This window comes from Petromyzon marinus, chromosome 41 (assembly GCF_048934315.1).
Source record: "Petromyzon marinus isolate PM22_M1 ecotype Great Lakes invasive population chromosome 41, UKy_Petmar_22M1.pri1.0, whole genome shotgun sequence".
NCBI classification, from domain to species: domain Eukaryota; kingdom Metazoa; phylum Chordata; class Hyperoartia; order Petromyzontiformes; family Petromyzontidae; genus Petromyzon; species Petromyzon marinus.
In genome coordinates, this window is record NC_133707.1 from 8,497,510 (window position 1) to 8,516,220 (window position 18,711).

Consider the following 18,711-nt stretch of genomic DNA (forward strand, 5'->3'; position numbering starts at 1 on the left):
CATATACATGCCCGTCTGAAGTTTGCCAATGAACATCTGAATGATTCAGAGGACAACTGGGTGAAAGTGTTGTGGTCAGATGAGACCAAAATGGAGCTCTTTGGCATCAACTAAACTCGCCGTGTTTGGAGAAGGAATGCTGCCTATGACCCCAAGAACACCATCCCCAACGTCAAACATGGAGGTGGAAACATTATGCTTTGGGGGTGTTTTTCTGCTAAGGGGACAGGACAACTTCACCGCATCAAAGGGACGATGGACGGGGCCATGTACCGTCAAATCTTGGGTGAGAACCTCCTTGCCTCAGCCAGGCATTGAAAATGGGTCGTGGATGGGTATTCCAGCATGACAATGACCCAAAACACACCGTCAAGGCAACAAAGGAGTGGCTCAAAAATAAGCACATTAAGGTCCTGGAGTGGCCTAGCCAGTCTCCAGACCTTAATTCCATAGAAAATCTGTGGAGGGAGCTGAAGGTTCGAGTTGCCAAACGTCAGCCTCGAAACCTTAATGACTTGGAGAAGATCTGCAAAGAGGAGTGGGACAAAATCCCTCCTGAGATGTGTGCAAACCTGGTGGCCAACTACAAGAAACGTCTGACCTCTGTGATTGCCAACAAGGGTTTTGCCACCAAGTACTAAGTTATGTTTTGCAGAGGGGTCAAATACTTATTTCCCTCATTAAAATGCAAATCAATTTATAACATTTTTGACATGTGTTTTTCTGGATTTTTGTTGTGGTTATTCTGTCTCTCACTGTTCAAATAAACCTACCATTAAAATTATAGACTGATCATTTCTTTGTCAGTGGGCAAACGTACAAAATCAGCAGGGGATCAAATACTTTTTCCCCTCACTGTATATAACGCTATTGGTCGTTTTGGAATGGTTTTGTGATTCTAACGACGTACAGATAAGTGAAGGAGTATCGTCTGCTTGTGTTTGGCACGAATCAAGCAACAATTGGTGATGGTATATTAAGCGGTGTGGGTCTCCTTTACAATGCGCAGGTTCACATCCAGCCTCCAAGCATGGATTTATATAGGAACCTTAATTATTATGTAAGAATTGCTACACGTTAGGAGAGCTTTTCCCCACTTGCACTGCAATTAGGAGCAGGTATCCAAAGGTGCACACGTCATTTTTTTAGAGTACAAAATTATTGTCTATTCGGTTATGCATCCCATGGAGAAATGACTGACTCTAATAGTCTGCTGTTATCGGTGCGTTTCTCTGACAATTTCACGTGACAAACGATTATAAATGAGTAGAATTCTCTCGTCAAAATATCTGTCATGGTTCTTAATAAACGCACTTGCACAGAACCACGTAGCATCTCCGACTCGCTGGCGACCGAGGTATAGGTGGATACGTGGCGTTGTACTGAACTGCGTTCACAACAATGCGTAATGTACTGAGGTCGGACTTGAGGCTAAGGATTGTGAACAGTGATGAGCACTGCCCAGTGCTTGCTTGAGCGGGTGAACACATCGATGCTGATGGTTTCCTATATACTGTACTGCTCTTTGTCAATCCACTCCTGAGCGAAGGCCTCGCCATGCTGTATTGGCAATGTCGTTCTATTTCACATTTCACCACGCCGGTCCGTGCGAGTTGGTGAAGGGGCAGGGGGTGGCCAGGACCGATTCAGATATTACTCGCCACTGATGTTAGCCACGTTTGGGAATCAAACTCGGGTCACCGAGTTTAAAACCACCGCTAAACACATAATACAGTACACATATACGGTTATTTGGAACTATTTAATAATGTAGGGTTTCTTCCTATATTTATTCTGAACCTCCTTGCTGAATGATATACCCAATGAGCGATCTCATATCAACACCTCAACCCACTGAATCGTTCGTTATTTCATTTATATTTTCACTCGGGGGGGGGGGGGAGCGCTTGTTGTTTCACGATGTCGTATCACACTTGCCAACGGACAGATCCGCCTATCCCAACGCTGGCTCGACGCGGTGAAGTCGTGACACGGGCTGATGGGGTGCCATGAAAATACGTGTTGCGTTCCCATCACCATGAGAGCCACGATTGCTCGCCAAAGCCACCCAACCACCAATGCTACGCCAAACACTGACGCCAAACATCAACACACCAACGCCACGCCAGCCACGGCCGACCACAACACAGACCGACAGCCTGGTGGAGCCCCCAAAGGGAAACGCTTCGTTTTAAATAAACAAGAACAACTCTGGGCATCGACCGCAGGACTTGCAAGCACAGACTTGTTTAACCTTTATCAGCACCGTTAAAACAAATCACACTTTATTGGGGAGCAAGGCAAATAGGCCGGCAGGTTTCACGAAGGGAGTCATGCTCGCTGCAGAGCCCTTTTATTCTAAGGCTCGTTATTTGTGTGTTTTTAAAGCAGAGGGCCTTTTAATGGATCCCTTTAGCAGTTGCCCAACAATGATGAGGCTACTTAAAGCAAAAAAACCCCTAAAGTTACTAAAGTGTGTGTGTGTATGGGTATTGAGCTAAAGAATTCAATTACCTTTTTGTAAGAATTTTGGGACTGAGGGGATTACGCGTGTAAGTCGGATCAGGGTACACAGGTTAAATCTGCACCATCCTCGCATTACTCCAGCACTTCAGGTCGCCGGGTTTTTAGAAACGTCACACGCATCGCTAAGCGACTGCCAATCCCCTACAATTTGCAACGGGCCGCCGCCGCCTTATTTTTTAAGCGCCAGCCACATTGTTCACGCGTGGCTGCTCCTGCCAATAACATTCGGGCCTCCGAGTGACAAAGTAAAGGTGCAGCATTGCTGTTGCTTGCTCACACCACTGCTGGTGGAAGTGCCTCCAGTAGATGGGAGCACTAAAGATCCCACCGCTTCCCCTCCACTAAGCGGTTATTTTGGCCTACTCTTGAGCAGGCGTCTTTGGAAGATGGTGCGGGTACCCACACTTTACCCCACCACACGCGAATCCGTCAATCGTCTGTGCTGTTGTCAAGCATGCTGCTGGTATAAATGGGCATGGTAGTAGTGGTTAAAGAGTAATGCCTCGCCGAAGATTCTTAACTATAGGTACAAGTGCCCAGTGTGTAACCCTTCTGTGCATATTCCCCTTAAGCGATGTGCCGTAAGTAAGCTTGTACAAATTTACTTTCGCGTGTTACGAGCCTCTTACCAAATCACTCAAGAGTGTGTTTGATCTCATCGGATCTAGGAGGCCTGAGGTTTGAGCCCGGATAGTGCGTGGATGGATGACCAACACCATGCGTAAAAACACACACACACACAGGTGCTGTAGGCTACTGCAGGGCTACGTTGTCAGCTGATGGGAGGGAAATAAAATCCTTTGCTGTAACTGTATTAAGCTCCAAAGTCAATTATATTCACCTTCACCGACCCACACTGATTTGAATGGGGTCAAGTACGGTCGTTCTCCTATAACGGCGCGTGTTTTCATAACGCCAATAGGATATAACGCGATTAATGTATTGGGGAACACATTTTTATATAACGCGCATGCAAAATTAATATAATGCGATTGAATGAACAGAACTATGTCGCGCGAGTAGGATTCAGCGGTTGTACGAAAACACGTGGCTTTAAAACAAGTACAACTTAAAGATGATTATATTTCTTAGTTTTTATACACTCTATTGAACTTGCCGTGTTGTCCGTTTATATTCTTTCAAATTTTTGACGCTTAATATCTTCGGATCTACGAAGCCTAACGAGCTGAAATTTTCGACACACACTCGTCTCGCGTGGCAATTCAAGATTTCATTAAAAAAATTAAAACCGGTCCAGGTACCGCCGATCCTGGGCTATTCTTATTTTTTTAACTTAATTTTAATACCCCTACATTTGGCCTCCCCTCCCACTTTTTTGAAATCTGGAATGGTCACGCCCAGCTATGAGGGCAATCGTCTCGTCCAATCAGAGCAGCTGTTCGGGAGCCTCTGACCAATGAAAGCGGCGCTTATATCGCCACTCGGCATGGCGCCGTAGCGGCCGCTGTGGTTCCCTCTTAGCACGAGATCAACGCTTACAATAATAATGACTACTCTTGCTATTGCCAAAATAATTTATAGATATAATCTTAATAAGTAATATTATCGTTTGCTTTGCGATGCCCGTTCCGATGCGCTGAGGGCAACATGGTTATGCTCAAGTTGAGCGAGCAGGTGAGAATTGTGATCATGTTTTAAAATTAAATGCCGCAATGCTATCCCTATTTTGATTGCTAACATTTTCTAATGATGTTTGTTGATATAAATACTTTAAATTAAAGTGCAAAATCTGTGCACTTTGAATATGGTGTCGCGATATGCACTGCTGTGCATATGCGAGCATTTATACAGCATTCCAGTCTACAGTATATGCGTCTTACCGTCTTCCATACAGTAATTAATGATCACAAATATGCCAATGAAACACTTTATACGTATCACCTTGTTATAAATGTCAATTCGCTACTTTTCAATCGAAGATCGTTATTCTAATTATAATCGCCGTCCTTCGTGCTATCAACCTTTCATTACGTAGACTGTTATTGTATAGCAATGTGCATGCTTTCGTTTATTGTAGGGTCAATGGTTAACCTAGGAAAGCCATCATTGCCACCTCTACAGGGTCATAAAATAGGTACCAATTAATGCGAAGTCGTCAGTGGTTGTTAAAGCTGGTCCCTACCATGGGAATGTGGAATTTCCACTGGTGGAGATGAGCGCCGCACAATGCCCACAGAAGCACATAGATCTTTTGTCAATCCACCGCTGGATGAGGGCCTCCCCATGCCGAGCTGGTTGTGGAGGCCGTTTGACCTTACGTCACCCCGGCTGGTCAGTGCGGATTGGTAAAGGTGGGCAGCTTTGAAGTATAATACAACTGGACTTAAACACGTGGCTCCCCGCAGCCCTATGAAAACCTGTTTGTGCATGGTGGGCACCCATCCAGGCACTGTCCAGGCTCAATATGTGCATGGATTTTGAAGTCCAACCAGAACGGCTGCATTCCAAGTCCAGGTGATTTGTTCATAGGCGGTGAAGGTTATAGAGCTGCTGTTCTTAACAGTTAACTACCTTGCCTGGTGTACATGAGGTTGTGGGTTCGATCCTGACACTGACACATGTATATTCGGAGTTATCATGTTTTGCCCATGGTCGCGTGGATTTTTTTCCGGGTCCTCTGGTTTCTCCCCCACATTTAGAAACATGTGCTTTGAATATTTGGCTCTGATACATTTCCACATGATAAGCCACTTCATTGAGCCATCATGTGTCCAGGTTGCTTCTGAAAAAGAGCTATACTGTATGGCTCTAGTTGGCCTTACCTGGTGGAATAAAAGTCGTTAAATAGTAAAAAGTTTTCACGGAAAAAAGAGGTAAAATCCTAGTTTTTCAATGCACACACTTTTATTTGCACTCAAAAGTAGAAATACATTACTTTGACCCCAGAATTAATCAAATTTGATTTGCAGAATATAAGTGGGTGGTTTCCTTCCGATTTGTTTAATTTGCTTTATGCAAGCCACCCACTTATGTTCAGCACATCAAATTTGATCAATTATAGGGTCAAATGAATATTTTTTCTACTTTTGAGTGCAAATAAAGTTGTGTGCATTGAAAAACTATTTTTTACCAATTTTATTTTGACTGGCAAAATACTTTTCTAAATCATCCACAATGTCTTCATATCCACAAACATACAAAATGTACCATGCAATTTAAGTGTAAATTTTGTTTGCTTCCAATGTAACAATTTGAGATCTCCCACTGCTCCGACGAGTGGGACTGGATACAGTGAGGGAAAAAAGTATTTGATCCCTTGCTGATTTTGTACGTTTGCCCACTGACAAAGAAATGATCAGTCTATAATTTTAATGGTAGGTTTATTTGAACAGTGAGAGACAGAATGACAAGAAAATCCAGAAAAACGCATGTCAAAAATGTTATAAATTGATTTGCATTTTAATGAGGGAAATAAGTATTTGACCCCCTCTTAATCGGAACGATTTATGACTCCCAGGTGTCTTTTATACAGGTAACAGGCTGAGATTAGGAGCACTCCCTTTAAGAGTGTGCTCCTAATCTCAGAAGCAATCAATCAATTAGATTCCAAACTCTCCACCATGGCCAAGACCAAAGAGCTCTCCAAGGATGTCAGGGACAAGATTGTAGACCTACACAAGGCTGGAATGGGCTACAAGACCATTGCCAAGCAGCTTGGCGAGAAGGTGACAACAGTTGGTGCGATTATTCGCAAATGGAAGAAACACAAAAGAACTGTCAATCTCCCTTGGCCTGGGGCTCCATGCAAGATCTCACCTCGTGGAGTTGCAATGATCATGAGAACGGTGACGAATCAGCCCAGAACTACACGGGAGGATCTTGTCAATGATCTCAAGGCAGCTGGGACCATAGTCACCAAGAAAACAATTGGTAACACACTACGCCGTGAAGGGCTGAAATCCTGCAGCGCCCGCAAGGTCCCCCTGCTCAAGAAAGCACATATACATGCCCGTCTTAAGTTTGCCAATGAACATCTGAATGATTCAGAGGACAACTGGGTGAAGGTGTTGTGGTCATATGAGACCAAAATGGAGCTCTTTGGCATCAACTCAACTCGCCGTGTTTGGAGGAGGAATGCTGCCTATGACCCCAAGAACATCATCCCCACCGTCAAACATGGAGGTGAAAACATTATGCTTTGGGGGTGTTCTTCTGCTAAGGGGACAGGACAACTTCACCGCATCAAAGGGACGATGGACGGGGCCATGTACCGTCAAATCTTGGGTGAGAGCCTCAGCCAGGGCATTGAAAATGGGTCGTGGATGGGTATTCCAGCATGACAATGACCCAAAACACACGGCCAAGGCAACAAAGGAGTGGCTCAAGAAGAAGCACATCAAGGTCCTGGAGCGGCCTAGCAAGTCTCCAGACCTTAATCCCATAGAAAATCTGTGGAGGGAGCTGAAGGTTCGAGTTGCCAAACGTCAGCCCCGAAACCTTAATGACTTGGAGAAGATCTGCAAAGAGGAGTGGGACAAAATCCCTCCTGAGATGTGTGCAAACCTGGTGGCAAACTAGAAAGAAACGTCTGACCTCTGTGATTGCCAACAAGGGTTTTGCCACCAAGTACTAAGTCATGTTTTGCAGAGGGGTCAAATACTTATTGCCCTCATTAAAATGCAAATCAATTTATAACATTTTTGACATGCGTTTTTCCGGATTTTTTTGTTGTTATTCTGTATCTCACTGTTCAAATAAACCTACCATTAAAATTATAGACTGATCATTTCTTTGTCAGTGGGCCAACGTACAAAATCAGCAGGGGATCAAATACTTTTTCCCCTCACTGTAGATCCATTCACAATGAATGAACTTAAAATTATGAATGCGCGTTTCTGTACAAAAACATTCAAGTGGGCGTTTTCGCATTTAACAGATATACATAGGCGCGTGGGAATGATTTTTAGGTTTGCAGGGGGAAAGTGGCTATCGGGGGGCGGGGGGTCGATTGAGTGGTGGCACAGTGGTCGAATAGATTTAAATTCCCAGTCGTGGCTAACATGAGTAACGAGCAATATCTGAACCGCTCCTGAGTAACGTCCGCCTTTAACCCGCACTGACCATCGCAGTGAAGTATGGCCAAACAACGCCACATGCCCAACACCACGTGGGGTGGCCGTCATTCAGCAGTGTATTGACAAGGGGCCGAACACGAAGTAGCTATGGGCACCCATGCCAAGCAACCAAGGAGACCAATGGAGGCAATTGATTGAGAGGACACAGCGTATGGCTTGCACACAAAAGGTGGACAGGAGAAAGGCGTCCCCCTTGCCCGTTCGTTCCCACACCTATCGGCATACACAGCATGTCATAGGGTTGCCTGACCTGTCGTGTATGTGCCGCTGCTGCTGATGCTGTTGCTGCTGCTGCTGCTGATGATGCTGTTGCTCGTACATTCGCGGCAGGAAGTCCTCCTCATGGATGTCGGGCAGACCGTACGGCGGCACCGGTAGAGGGGGGGCCCTGCCGATCCCCACCGTCACCAGGAAGCGGTCCGAGCCCCCGTGTGCCTCGGCACGGGCCCCCACACTCGCCGGGCGCGCGAACCTCGGCGACAACCTCTGCTGCTGGTGCTGTGACGCGGCGGCCGGCGACAAAGTCGACACAGTGTTGGCGCCCGACGCCGGCCACACCATTGACGGGCTGCCGCCACCACTGGCGATGATCCCCGCTGTGCTGATCTGCGATGGGCTGCTCGATGGGCTGCTGCTGCTGCCGGCGCCATGCAGTTGGTCCATAGTGCCGAGCCGTGCGGCGATCGGGGAGCCGGCCGCTGCCTGCGAGCCACCCGGCGCCGCGAGCTGCTTGGCGGACGACTGCCGTGCAGGCGCTCGGCCGAAAATGCCCTTGGCGGATAGCGCCGATGAGAGGCCCGGAGATGAGTCGGAGAGGGATGGCGCCGGAGGAGGAGGGCCCACGCTGGGCTTGCCGCTCTTTCCGGTCGCATTCTGCTGGGGTGGCGATTTGAAGATCTTCCCGAAGAACGAGCCGATGTCGAAGAAGCCAAGAGAGTTCAGCTTCATATTGCCCGACGTGCGACGATCTGTCGGCACCGCGCCAATTGCAATTATGCACCGAGTGCGTGTTGTGTTTACTATCTGCGACAGTTATGGCTTGTTCTCGCTAATTGTATCCTAACTTGTATAATTATAATAAAAACAAGAAAAGCTGTCCTATGCCGGTGTCTATGATTACTCTCAATCTTGTACTAATTTGTATGACTATTGAGATTGGTTGCATTGAGGCACTTTACAAATCCAACAGATGGTGTTAGCGGTAGACAATATTAAGCGTTTTTTTTAATACATACTTTATTCCAAAGACACTATTTTGAACATATTATTATTGTTAAATAGTTAACACCATTTTTACTTAGAGATCCCAATTTCAGCAACAGAAACAAATCACGAAACTTCAAACTAGAGACTCGCATCAACCACAGCGGACACGTCTTGCATCTTGACACGCTCGTCACAGAGGCCCTTTTCTTGCGATGCAGCAGTGAAGTTGACGCAGCATTATAGGTTAATAAATAAGACTTTTCCCCTCGTCCGCCGCCGCTGTTTTGTAATCCTACAGCAAACTGCCACAAGGTCCTCTTGTTATTCAACCATAGCACGAGAAAACAGAGCTCAGCATGCTATGCCACAGGCGTGCGCAAGAGACATCCGCAATGCTGTACCCCGTTGACAGGATCAGGATGATGTTTCCACTCTTGCGACTGACGGAAAATGACCAAGGTGAACCCGATCCTTTTAAAACAACTCATTAATCAGCCAGGCAGCCATGCGGGCGAGCGGGCGGGCGGGCTCAGTCGTCGCGAGCGCTCTCCCCTCTCGCTTTCGCCCGTGTTTGACGCTCGGGGAGGAAAGAAAAAAAAACCAGGCTGGCATGAGACAAGCAACCCAAGCGGGGTTAATGTTTAATTTACGAACACAAACACAAAGTTGTACAGCGCAAACAGCAGCGTCTGCCTGATAGCAGGCCCAGCACAATCGCTGGCAGTCGCGCTCTTCTGCGTGTGTGCCCCCTGAGCTCTGGCTCACTCCCTCTCCGTGCCTGGTGTGTTGCTAAGGCAAACACAAACAGCACTTGTTACTGGGAAGAGATCCACCATACTCAGCACCTATTTGTTTCCAGTGAGACAGGGAAGGCAACGACTGGTCTGTGGAAAATGTCAAATTCAACGCGAGCCTTTGCAGCTAATTCACCTTATGTACGCATTGAATTACGTAATAAATCAAGTGTTGCGGCGACACATCACCGCTCTTAATTCTTTATTTATATCCAGGAAAGCCTCGCTGAGTCTCAATACGTTTTCAGGAGGGTCCTGCATTTGGCAAGGGCAGATATGCGGCCAGCCATTGACCAGCTCACGCCGCTTGCCGGTAGAGGGGCCTCCGCTAGAGGAAGCGCCAGATAACTCCTCTCTCGAAGAAGCCCCTCGAGAGGGTAACTTGGGTTATTCTTCCACTCTGGTCAGATGTCCGTAGGATGTTACGTCAAGTCCTTTTTGGTTGTATTCGTTTTTTGCGTGGGAGACAGGGAGGCCGAAACACCAGGAGAAAACCCGCGAGGTGATAATGGGAAATAATTTTGCACCGAGTTTCATGAACACTCTTGCTGCACTATAATCGCCTGACCACCCCACAGCCTGGGGGGTTTTGTAGTTTCCCAAAAATGTTCACGGTCCACCAACCCTGCTCCCAAGCCACAAGATCGCTGGAATTCGACACACTGCCCAGCATAGCTACCTCTTTATTGCAGAATATTACGCGTGTAGGGCCATATTGAATGGCTCGAATCATATCCCCTCGACGCGATTGAGTCATGCGAGGTACACATCGCATTAGGTACATAACCACAAATACAGTTTTTACATCCCAGAGCCAAGCAAACGCTCGAGTAGACTAAGCTACGAGGGTCATCGATGCCATTCACGTAACACAGCTTGAAAGACTGCGCAGAAATTAATGTTTATTCCTGGCCCATTAAATCCATTTGCTTCTTCAACGTAATGTTGCATGAAACAAGGTGACCAGCCTCAATGTCACGCTGTTAGCAGGACTGCACGAGAAGGACCCGTGCAGAAGGATGTCACAAGATCTGCAACGATACATCGATTACGGCCAATTCTTGCCCATTCAATGCATGCATTGAATCTGTGTTTTTGTGAGAACCGATCATTTACAGTTCATGCAAAGTATACGCACTTGACAACCTGTTACATTTAGGCTAATGGTGTGAACAAAACTGTCAAACTGAGACAAATGAGGAGCAATCACGGACGAGGCGGCAAAAATACGAGTTAATAGCAAGAAGGGGATTCTTCAATAGATCCGGACTCGTGATAATGGTCCAGCGACTCCTTGTGGGCCGTGCTGGTATAACCACCAATACAGCCGCGCCGTATAACAACACGTTAAACGCGTATTCAATATTATCCACACGATTATTTTTTGGGTTAGATTGCGTGAATATAAAAGTGTCGTTAAACCCGCCACCACCCGACAATTCTGGCTGTCGCCTGATGAGGGCTGGTTGTAATTATTGGCAAAACATGGTACTCGAATTGTAAATGTTGTGGGTTTACTCTCCAACACACCGGTGTGCTATACTAGTAACGAATTGGCATGTATCTGTGTATGTGACAAACCTTACTAATTGGCTTTCGGGTGGTGGAGGGTTTAACGACACATATTTACACGATCTAACCCAAAAAACCCTCTCGAATGTAAAACACACGTCTCCTGCACACAATGAGAAACACCATGAACTATTACTAAATGCATGAATTCACAATAACGCCGAAAGGTTAGCAAAGTAAAATTTATAATACTCAACAAAAAAGCAGCCACTCCCCTCTTGCCCCTTCTTCTCTGCTACCCTCATGGTCTTGGACTGGCCAAAGGCATATTTGCCTTGGTGATTTCCCCCATTGTTGGCTATGAGAAAATTGTAATTTTTTTCGTAAAAATTGGCATAAAAAGACAAGAATTCACCTGTGTGAATCGGGCTGAGAAAGTATGAACAGTGAACAGTATATAATACCACGTGTTTGCATATCCCAATATACGTGCTGTGTCAACGCCACATTCCGTCTTAAACATTAACCATCATTGCTGAAGTGACCTTGAATATCTTGCTTTGGCTGCATTGGGAATGAGCAACCGTTCCACAAAACACGAGCAGTCACAGCTCAGCCGTGCCAAAAAGCGGGCATAAACAAAACGGCGAAAGCCATCGGAGGTGCCTGCTAGAGAATTCCTGCTTGCCATTTGATCGGGGGGGGGGGGGGAGGAGAGGGAGGGTGCCTGTGCCGCTAACGGGTGGTCCAAACCTGCTGAAGGTTGGCAGTAGCCAGGACGTTTAGCTGCCTAAAGTGAAGTGCACTCTGCCAAGTGGCAGGACGGTCAGCAAACGCAAACACACACACGCGCGCACACGCAGTGGGAATGGTGCAGAAACAAAGCGGCTCTCGCAAACGCACGCTTTGCTGGTTTGCTCAGGTTACGTTGGGTGTTGGTGGATGGTTGGATAATGCACGAGTTTTCCGCGTACACAACTGTGCCAGACAACAGCAGCCGCGTTGCAGGTTTACATGTGCAATTACTAAAAAGAGCATCGCCTGCTGCAGCATGCAGACTGGATGCTGACATTGTGTGCCGCGTCAAAGGAATAATGACACTAATGATTGCTGATACTGTCAGCGTAACAGCTTTAATATTACAGTACACTGTGCACTTTCTTAACATCTCAAGGTATGCTCGACACCGCTGGGATGCAGACCACCTAGGGAACCGTTGCGAGCTGTCACACGCAAGGTGATTTGCAGACAGCGAAAGGCGTGATTGTGACCATTGGGACCCACGTGTCACGTGACATCACACTGCGTATATAATGCAGCAGGACTAAGAGATAACTTTACACCAAGTGCACTTGTTGTCGAAATCATCAGTACATTACAGCCATTATTGCCTTTATTATCTGATGAGTTTCTTGTCGGAGAACATGCTAGATTTGGTTTATTGCTGCAAATAGTGTTTACAAAAACTGATAAACATTATATAGCGAGAGTGTAATCATGACAATAAAACAGCAATAAAAACACACGACGTACCCAACACAAAGCGGCAAGTTCATTACCACCTTTTTGACACTTTTGTCCCTTAAAAAATATAATCCAAGTACAGAAATATGGTCAAGGAAAATAATGTCACTGTGTCTCCATCCCCGAAAACAATATCTGTTGACTCGCTCATATTTTCTCTGTCGCGCTTGCAACTCTGCCGGATCTCTGGCTACTGCATCCAATTTCACGGTGCTTGGAAGCCCTCCAACGATGGGGTGGGTAAAAAAAAATCACCACGGAGGGCATTCCCGAGCCGAAGCAGCACAGTTAATCGGCAACGACGCGCGGCCAAACATGGACCAGCTGTCACCACGACACGGGAAGGGATGTGAAGTCTGCTTGAGGAAGTCAAAACAGAAGGGGGGAGACAGCCAAGGGGGTGCTGCATCCTGGACGCTGCCACGAAATTTAGCATTGTAATCAGTGTCCTCTCATAATTGTCTCAGCTATAACAGTGCTCTCGTGAAGCATGGCATTGTATTTGAAAGCTTCCAGAGGGGGCCATGGGCTGCTTTGATGATGGGCAGCCTGCAACGTTTGAACAAGCTCGACTGCTGACGAGACCCAGAAGGTCGAAACAGGTCCAAGAGTCTGCTTCCTGAAGCAAATTCTGCCGAATAATATCGGTGTGGAAAGCCAATAAGGCAATGGGCTGAAACATGAGTCTTTATATGTAAAGAAAGAACCGACTCCTGCTTATATATGTGCAACGGTGAAAACCCGCTTGGTGCCATTCTGGCCCAGAGTGCACATTCATTGCCGCGATGCAGCGTGGCCCACGCGGCATGGGAGAGGGCTTTCAAGAGATGAGTGACGCAGCATCGGCGGTAGCAGGATTTACGGGGGTACTTGACAGGCAGCGTCCTTGTGCCGGATGGAGGAGCACTTGGCGCTCGGTGGAGAGGGTGCGGCGGCCGTGGCGTGGCCCATCCACGCGCCGCTCTCACAGCATCACCACGCGGGGCCCACTGGCTGGGTGAGGCCGTCCTTGAAAGTTTATGCACGGTGAAATTAAAATGAAACGCACGGCGTAAATTGTTCTGGTTGTAGGAAAAAAAATAAGAAGGGTGGTGTAAACATTTTGCTTGGCAATGGACGGCCATGGCTTATTCATGCTCAGCTTTTTGTCAGTCCACTGCTGGATGAAGGCGTCCCTATGCCGTGACAATCGCGTGGGTTATTTAATAACACTTGACCACGCTGGTCAGTGTGGATGTTAAGGGGGGGCTGGGGGCGAGCTCAGGACAGGTTAAGATATCACTGGCCACTGATGTTAGCCGGTGGTTAGAGTAAAACTTGGACTGCAATGTTAAAAGCACGGTTTCAATGCTACCTCACCACTGCAATTTATGCACCTGAAAAACATTAAATTCAGCATCTGTGAGTTGTGACATTAATGGAGGTGTGCTGTTCTCGCTTCATGTAATAAGAACCCTTATTGAGTGATTGTCTAAAATATTGTCAGCAATGTACTATGTATCCTTTGTTAGTGGATTTTTTAAAGGCAATTTTAGTTTAATCTGCTAAGTATCCCATTCACATAAACGCTGAGACTGCAACACAGGCAATGATTCATGCTAGATCATTAAAGAGTGTGTACTATTTAACATTTCCATTTGCTCGGGACAAATAGAAGTACAATCATCAAGACGTACTGCTAAAATAAAAAACAACAACAAAACATGCTGTCAGTGATACGGAGAAAAATATTCAGTTCAAGATGTGAGTTCACTTGTTAAAAAGCTCTCATGGTTGTATTATGGTTCTGTGGATGTGCTATTCCACAAGAGTGCCCTATGCTCTGAGCTAAGCCTATTAAAGGATGAGAGGTGAAATGTTAGCTGAAGAGAAAGGCTTTTCTGGGCACTCCCATTGTATGACTAAGATCTCTTATCCACGGCTGTTTGGTATATAAATGTAAATAACAGAACAGGATCCTAACTTTAGTATGAACTTGGCACCAGAGTACCACTTAAGTTGGCTGGCACATAAAAAAAACACCTTGTAGATGTTTAGTAAAGTGATTATATATATCAATATTATTCCATTGAACAATGTGGAAAAGTACAACGTATGTGAGGGTCCACAAACACACACTTGAGCACTTGCAAACGCTTGCGAATGTGACAAACTTGGCAAGTGACGAAACGATCGACCGTGTAACGGGCACCTCCAGGGCAAAGAGATTGCTACGTGAGACCCAAGGCTGTTGCTTGCGCAAGTTGTGTCACTGTGTGCGTGTATGTGGTGGTGGTGGTGGGGGGGTATGTGCATGCATGTGCATGTTGTGAGGTGGGGTGAGTGAGTGCGTGTCGATGCATGTGATGGAGAGCGGTAGTGCAGTGGTTAGTGCGCTGCACCACGAACCTGGTGAACCAAGTTCGATTCCCGCTCACGGCCAACACAAGTGACGATTATCTGAACTGGGTCCTGGGCCTCCTTTAGGTTGACTCAGCCTCAAATGAGTGCTTGGTGCGATGTGTTGGAGCTGGGTCTGGTGGTGGCTACACATCCTCTCATTGCCGTGTCGGCCGTCATAGGTGCTCGCTAACAGCGCTTGCCCACAAAGTCTGTTCAGGCTATCGGGGGATATTTGTCTTTTTTGCACGAAGCTGCAAACTAAATTTCCAGTCCTTCTGTTGAATGGGCACAAGCCAGGAGCTTAAGTGTGCAGAGAGTGGAACCAAACTTGAAAGAGGGGAAGAAGTATGTGAATAAGCTGAAAGCTCAGCCTCCCCCACTTGGTATCTGATAGACTTTTCAACCTTCCACCTACACTTTGCCAAGTAACAATGTACATGCTTTTCCGACAGAATTAATAGATTACGGGAGAGACTACATTGCCTAGTATCAGCATGTACTATTTTTGTTATATTTTTTAATCACACGGAAATATTAATTCCTGAACGCAATAACTCACAGGCAAAATTTAAAATATTCACCAAGCGACTGGTGAAGCAGTACATTGGTGTACCGACCCCTACATGAACATTATTTAAAGAAAAGTGTTATATACAAAGAGATTTATAAAAATGACTTAAATTTCATGTAAAATAAAAACTTTGTATATTTGGACACAAAAACGTTTGTATAACTATGTATATATTTCATTGTTCAATGTTGAACAATGACAGAATAAATTGTGTTTATACAATGATCAAGGCTTCACATGTGTCATGAATATCCGGATACTGCACTCTATGAGCTGCTGATGTGTAAATATACTTAAATTAGAAGTGGTATTGTATTCAGAAATAAAACTATTTTAGGATTCTTGCAGACTATAAGTCAGCATATTCAAGGACTTAAGAAAATAACTGAGGTGCTGGTGCGAGGTTGTTGCACACAATGAGTAGTTGGTTTAACCTTGTGTTTTGCTTTTGGGCTGACCTTGCAGATGTAAAGGAATTGAAAATACCACAGCCAAATCTCGATCCTTTAACTATTTTAGCTCTCACAGATGCAGCACCAGTTATTTTTGAATAGGCATTATAGTCTGTAGTAAAATAAGATATATTCCATTCGGAATTAGCCAACTATGTTGGCTTACCTTCTACGTTATTGGCTTTGGGTTGCACAAAAATCAGTGCAGAATTGCATTGTGGAAATTTGAGTCACATTGGTTCGAATGTGTAAATAGCAATTAAATGATTTATGTTTGTGAGTTGCCGATTAAAACTTCTACAGTATGGCCAGGTGAAGTAGAATTAGCTGCTCACAATTTCTAGTAGGTGGTTGACTAAGTCCCATCGTTAGTATGGAGTCAATTAATATTATTTTGTGGGAAGGTAGTTGTTCAATAGATAAACTCACTCCCCACCATAAAAAATGTGTATTTTTTAACCACTGGTTTCGAGTTGTAAACAGCAGACGGCCAATCATTAGAATTTAAATTTGAACAGGACATCGCTTGAAACACCATGCACCCAGTATTGCAATTTTTATTTTTACTATTTTGTGGCAAACAAAATCAGTGTTCATACACAGAAACATTTTACAAAGAGCATTTGGTAAGTCACGTAGTTAGAAAAAACGACGTGACTTTACCGAAAGAACCAAAGAGTATGGATTCCTGCAGTCACGAAAGCTTCAATTCAAGATTGCATTTGGTATCTTTTAATTTAACCAAATACCAGTCCATTGAGAACGACATTAAAGTCCTATGAAATAGGCAGGTGCGACCTGGTAAATAACGTGTATAAGTAATCCCCTCTTGATAGATGAGCTATACTGCAGTTTCACGTGTGGCAGTTTATAAACATTTTCAGATTCGAGAAGGATGTTGGCTAGCGTAACAGTGACATATAACACCCTAAGCGCTAATTCCCTATTCCGATGGTCATTCTAACAGACAATCCAATATTGAATTTCCACTCAAAGTATGTTGCACTTCTTTTGCACCGTACGTAGCCAAACGTGGTGCGGGAAATGGACATAACACGCATTATCATACTCGAATAATGGCCTTTATTTATACATAAAGTCCAGATTCTCAGGAATCCTTTTCAGGAGGATCATACACTGGCAATTTTGCCGATTCCATTAATGTGTTTTGCTTCGCGTGGGCGAAAACAAGAATATTAAATGAAAACCCCACGCGTGCGAGGTCCTGACGTTCAAAGCTCCGAACAGATAGATTCAAGAATTCTCTTCTAGACACTATGTACGTCCCATCACTCGGCCAACTCACAAAAGTTACGAACTCACAAAGAAAGTGGGGATTTCCGCACTCACAGTTCAGAGCTGCTTGTCACGCGTCTCCTCGTGTACTTGGAAGTCATCACTTCACCCCACGCTCACTTCCAGTGAAGAAAGCAGCACCGCCACCCGATCGGGAGGGCAGGGGGTGAGGGTGGGCGGTGCGCTGACCCAGGGCCTAGGCGCAGGCTTTCCGTGGGAAATCCAGGCAAAGCGGAGTCCCCCAAGAGCGCCCGCGGGCAGACGCTGATGCCGGCATCATTTGAAACACTGAGAACGTAGGCGAAAAGTTGCGGGCGAGATACGCGGTATTTTTAATGTCGTTCGCTGTCCGCTTTAAGTTCGTGGGGGCTTTTTGCCGCAGTTACTATTAAGTGTAAAGAAATAAGTAGGCTGATTGTAATGTGTTACGGGGTTATCAAAACAAATAGCCACAGCGTCTACGGGTCACTTCGCTGGACACCTTTTGCGATTTTCAAATCGCGTTTGTATAACGAGGGCCGCTCTCGTTGCACGTGGGTGTAACTTTAATGTCGGAGGCCCGGGTGTCGCCAACGGGGCCGGCATGCGGCTCATCTTCAAGGACTTTGCTTTCGTGACGTTTGTTTTCGTTCACATTGTATTGACGGCCCTTGAAAGAGGTTTTAAAGATATATACTTCTTACCGAATTCGAAAAACAAAACGCCTCGTCTTGAAAAAAAAATAGAATAGGCGTTAACCCTTTCTGGAATTAAATCAGGTGTTAAGATGTTCAAATCCCAAATGGATACATTTGGCAAGGAATCAAGTCTGCAATAACCACACGTAATTGTGATGAAAACGCAAGCTAGCATGCTCTCATAATATTTGCCATTGTCTTTGAAACTGATTGGCCTACACCAGACAGCTTTTTTGTCCGAGTCTCACCATTAGTAGACCAGAGAACGCCAAAAGGACGAACAGTACAAAGACAATGCACGCATCAGGGCGGTTATAGCTCGGGTTGAGCAGCTATATCAAGCAGAGTCGGTGGTTGTTTACTTGCCAAGTCCGATTCCCCCGTTACAGATCCCCCTTCGCCAACTCGTATAAGGGTCTATGTACGAATCTAAATACAACCGTTATCTTAAGAAACAGTGGACGTACTATATATTACCTAGGCAGTGGGGGGAAGACGTTATTAGCTGGAATGCCTGTGATATTACTCTCCACTCCATCACACTGGCCTATGTGCTCTACATATAAATTGACCAACACGTCACTTATTTTTCCTTTCAAGAGTGTTAACAAACGTGTTGAAGTTTGTTATTTTAATTATGGAACAGAATTCACGTGAAATTAAATTTGTATAATG

General features: G+C 45.5%; 1 protein-coding gene across 3 annotated transcripts in view; it reads right to left on the bottom strand.

Annotated features, from left to right (window-relative positions):
- LOC116951048 (protein FAM149B1-like) overlaps nt 1-18,614 on the bottom strand; it is a 61,071-nt gene extending 42,457 nt beyond the window's left edge. For 2 of the 3 annotated variants that reach the window (XM_032969399.2, XM_032969397.2), the window contains exon 1: nt 7,873-8,570. In XM_032969399.2, coding sequence (XP_032825290.1) covers nt 7,873-8,570 — 698 coding nt within the window. Of the gene's footprint in view, nt 1-7,872; nt 8,571-17,413 lie in introns of those variants that run through there. The other variant, XM_032969400.2, reaches the window with a different exon arrangement.
- Nucleotides 18,615-18,711: the final 97 nt, after the last annotated feature.